Source organism: Pteropus vampyrus, unplaced genomic scaffold, assembly GCF_000151845.1.
Source record: "Pteropus vampyrus isolate Shadow unplaced genomic scaffold, Pvam_2.0 Scaffold423, whole genome shotgun sequence".
In the NCBI taxonomy this organism is placed as follows: domain Eukaryota; kingdom Metazoa; phylum Chordata; class Mammalia; order Chiroptera; family Pteropodidae; genus Pteropus; species Pteropus vampyrus.
In genome coordinates, this window is record NW_011889204.1 from 142575 (window position 1) to 145028 (window position 2454).

Below are 2454 nucleotides of genomic sequence, written 5' to 3' on the forward strand. Positions count from 1 at the left end.
GCACATGAGAGAAGCCTAGCAAGCTTGTTGAGTGAATGGAAAGAACTGTTCATTTTCATTATTCCAACATTTAAAAATTTGTCTGGCAAAAGTTAGTTTATGAGAGTATTTATATAAAATATTTGCAAAAAATTATTTTAATAATTGAATTATATATACATATGTGTAGACATATAAACGTAATGACATTTCTGAAAAAAGAATAACATCACATGAAGATAAATACAAACATTTGTAAAAAATGTCATTAAAGAATGGATAGAAGAAGCATATAAATGAAAAATAGAAAAACAAAGATACAAGTTTGGGGCAAAGAGAAAAAGATAATAGAGAAAAAAAGGTTGAAAGGAAAAGACAGAGACAATGAGAAGCAACACTGACAAAGAGATTTCAGAGGTAGAGCCATCCTTTGATGTAGGAGTGAAGAAAAGGAGGACGGTGGGAGGGCAGGGGGTGGAAATTAAAATTTTTTACCAATCATAACATAGGAGCAGAGCTCCAAGAACTTGGAATTGAGAAGTGTTCCTGTGTCATGTGTTTTTCAAAAGGTGTGCCCAGAAGCCAAGAAGCAAGGACAGAAGGTAGCCACGCATCTGACATGATGGGTAAGACTGCCCAAGAGTCTTGGGGTGGAGGTGTTTCAGCAGATACCACAGACCCTGGGTATGTCTGTGGTAGAGGGTCAGGGTTCAAGAACTCCAGGCAGCTCACCAGCTGGGAGTGTGTCAGTGATAAAGGTGAGAGTCACAGGGCCCGGGCTGCAGGACGTCAGGAATCTGAAATTAGAGCTCTCGTTTCCTGCCGCACTTGACTCTGAGCACACTTTGACAAAGAAGGGGTCCAGTCCATGTCGAAATCCCATTCTCTACGTGTATTTGACTTGACCCTTTCGGGGAGGCAAGAGATCATGATTACAGTTGTGTTTAACAGAATGGGTCCTGTTGGTTATATGTGGTTGATTATACGATGTAGTAGAAATACACTGGTAAAAAAAAAAAAATGGAAGTATCTCACTCACTATATTAGCATATCAATACCAAAGTGTAGTGTTTAGTGACTTCCACCCCTGTTCATGGAGCAAAGAAATCTAAGTATTCTTCTGTTGACAGATAATAGTGTCACTTTGTCACAACCTTGGAAAGGCCTCAAAAGACAAAGAAATGGTCCTGCTACCTGTCAGGAAAAAAGACCTCAGATAACTATTCTTAAACTCGACATATAGTTTTGAAGTATGCCCTTCACCTTGCTAGTGATTTATATAGTAATTTTTCATTAATTTTTTTAAATAAGATTATTTATTTAATCTATATAAAAATATCTAAAGCTTGAACAGGATAACTTTTGCTATCCCTATTTCGTAAATGAGGAAAGTGATGCACATAAGTAATGAAGAGTTTGTTCAAAGTCTCAGAGAAATAAAGACCTTAGGTATCGACTTGTACCTGTCTGATTCCTTTAGAAGGAAAACGGAAGTGATATCAGAACATCGTTACAAGCGCAAGCCTTCCAGTGTGAATTGTCATAGGATTTGTAACTTTTATTTATAAATTACAGTTCTCTGACCATCACCTATTACTTTCTAGATGCCATGGATATTGAATACAACTCGACTTTGGAAAAACAAAGTGAGAAAAGAAGTAAGAGTGAATAAGAATTTATTTAATTTTTATGTTACAAGTGAACTATTTTTCAATGCTAAAGTTTATTATCAGTATTTTCCATATTTTTCATAAGACAAAAAAAATGCTTTTTAAGGTAATTATTTTTTCCAAAATGCTAATTATCTTCATGTTGCTCTTTATTCTGATTTTAAAATATATGCTGCTTATAAACATTGGTATATCTTTCCAGAATTTTTCTATATATTAGTTCATTTCGGAATATAGTTTTATTTATCTAAATAGGCTAATTTTATGCATATTTTTCCTTTTCTTGCTTTTTAAAATTAATATATTATACCTAGACAATTATAACACAACTCTTTTATGAGCTATAAAAAGTCTTGTTTAAGGGTGCTTTAACATGCACTATTTTCGTTTTTAGTATGTTTGAGCTTTTTCATTTGTTATTGGTCATTTGTTTTTCTTCACAGATTTCTTTGTTATAGAACGCTGTCAGTGTTTCCTGCTGTTGTGTTCAGCTTCATCTCACTGTGCTCAATAAACAGAAATTCTTATGTGATATACATACATTAAATCTCGCTCATATATGTTCCTTGTATGTTGTTCCATTTGGTGTTCTTGTTTTCAACTTATTAATAAAATCTTTTGTCCTAGAGAAGTTACAAAATTGTAGTCAAATTTGTCAGCTTTTTCTCTCTAATTTTGGGGTTTCCTATCGTATTTACAACAAACATTTCTAGCTGAAGATTTTGAAAACCTTATTCTATATTTGATTCTAGGGTGTTTGAAATATCTGATCATTTTACTGTTTCCACCTATAAAACCTGGGTTT

The 2454-nt window shown here is 33.7% G+C and overlaps 1 protein-coding gene across 9 annotated transcripts in view; it reads left to right on the forward strand.

The window, feature by feature from the left end:
- SP100 (SP100 nuclear antigen) overlaps positions 1-2454 on the forward strand; it is a 75453-nt gene that overhangs the window by 40550 nt on the left and 32449 nt on the right. For 6 of the 9 annotated variants that reach the window (XM_023523849.1, XM_023523842.1, XM_023523847.1 and 3 more), the window contains 2 exons: positions 489-605; positions 1584-1637. In XM_023523849.1, the coding sequence (XP_023379617.1) occupies positions 489-605; positions 1584-1637 (171 nt within the window). Of the gene's footprint in view, positions 1-488; positions 606-1583; positions 1638-2092; positions 2285-2454 lie in introns of those variants that run through there. The other 3 variants (XM_023523846.1, XM_023523848.1, XM_023523850.1) reach the window with 2 other exon arrangements.